The sequence below is a fragment of the Galeopterus variegatus genome, unplaced genomic scaffold (assembly GCF_000696425.1).
Source record: "Galeopterus variegatus unplaced genomic scaffold, G_variegatus-3.0.2 Scaffold12596, whole genome shotgun sequence".
Lineage (NCBI taxonomy): Eukaryota > Metazoa > Chordata > Mammalia > Dermoptera > Cynocephalidae > Galeopterus > Galeopterus variegatus.
Window position 1 is genome coordinate 332 of NW_007738707.1, and position 948 is coordinate 1,279.

Sequence of the window (948 nt, forward strand, 5' to 3'; positions counted from 1 at the left end):
CAACATTGTTATTGCCCTCAGAGGTGTTTAAAAAAATTGTTACACTTATACTAAAAAGAACTTACAATATTAAATATTTCTTATGAAGAAGATTAATAATTCTAAATCTGGGACTTAGTCTCCTCTGTGCCAGGTAACACTTTGTACTTTATCTCTCAAAGCTGAAATAATGTTTAAGTATTTTGTATTGCTGATCACAAATAGGCCTTTTCCTTTGTGCTTAACACAGTCCTTGAATGGGTGCAGATGTTGGTTTCCCTTCTTTTGTAGGTGTCAGTGCAATCGAAGTGGTTGTGGAACATGGCCTGGCTACCCCAGAAGGCCTGACAGTAGACTGGATAGCAGGCAACATATACTGGATAGACAGCAATCTGGACCAAATCGAAGTGGCAAAACTAGATGGTTCCTTAAGAACGACACTAATAGCAGGAGCCATGGAACACCCCAGGGCCATTGCTCTGGACCCAAGATATGGGTAAAGAAGTTTGCCTTTTACAGATTCACTTTGGCATTAAAAATTATGTTTCAGTTTAATACTGAATTCTATTATCTCATTAATTAAGAGTGAAAGTGCTTAGTTTATGCATATATATATATATGTGTGTGTATGTATATTGTGTTTGTGTGTTGTTGTTATATACAACAATTAGTTTAAGTTTATTACAACAAGTTTGGTTTTAGGATTGCTTATATAGGTACTTTTAGAGGCTAGAAATTTCTCCTAAATATGGGCGTTAGGCCCTATTGGAAACTGTTGCAACTTTTTTTCAGAGCAACAATTTAACAAATTTCTCTTTGCCCTGCCAAAGAGATTGTGTAATTGTTTCTAATGGTTGCAAATCATAGGACCAGTCATTGTTCTAAAATAATCATAAATGTTGACCTCATCATCCTTTATTTTGTATGTTCTTGGAGTCAGTTTAAAAGAAAATTAAAATAAGCTTGAAG

General features: G+C 34.8%; 1 protein-coding gene across 1 annotated transcript in view; it reads left to right on the forward strand.

Annotated features, from left to right (window-relative positions):
* Positions 1–270: 270 nt before the first annotated feature.
* Positions 271–948, forward strand: part of LOC103581224 (low-density lipoprotein receptor-related protein 1B-like) — a gene marked incomplete at its 5' end in the record, with an annotated part of 32,921 nt that continues 32,243 nt past the window's right edge. The window contains one exon of the mRNA XM_008563108.1: positions 271–475. Within this exon, the coding sequence (XP_008561330.1) occupies positions 271–475 (205 nt within the window). The remainder of the gene's footprint in view (positions 476–948) is intronic.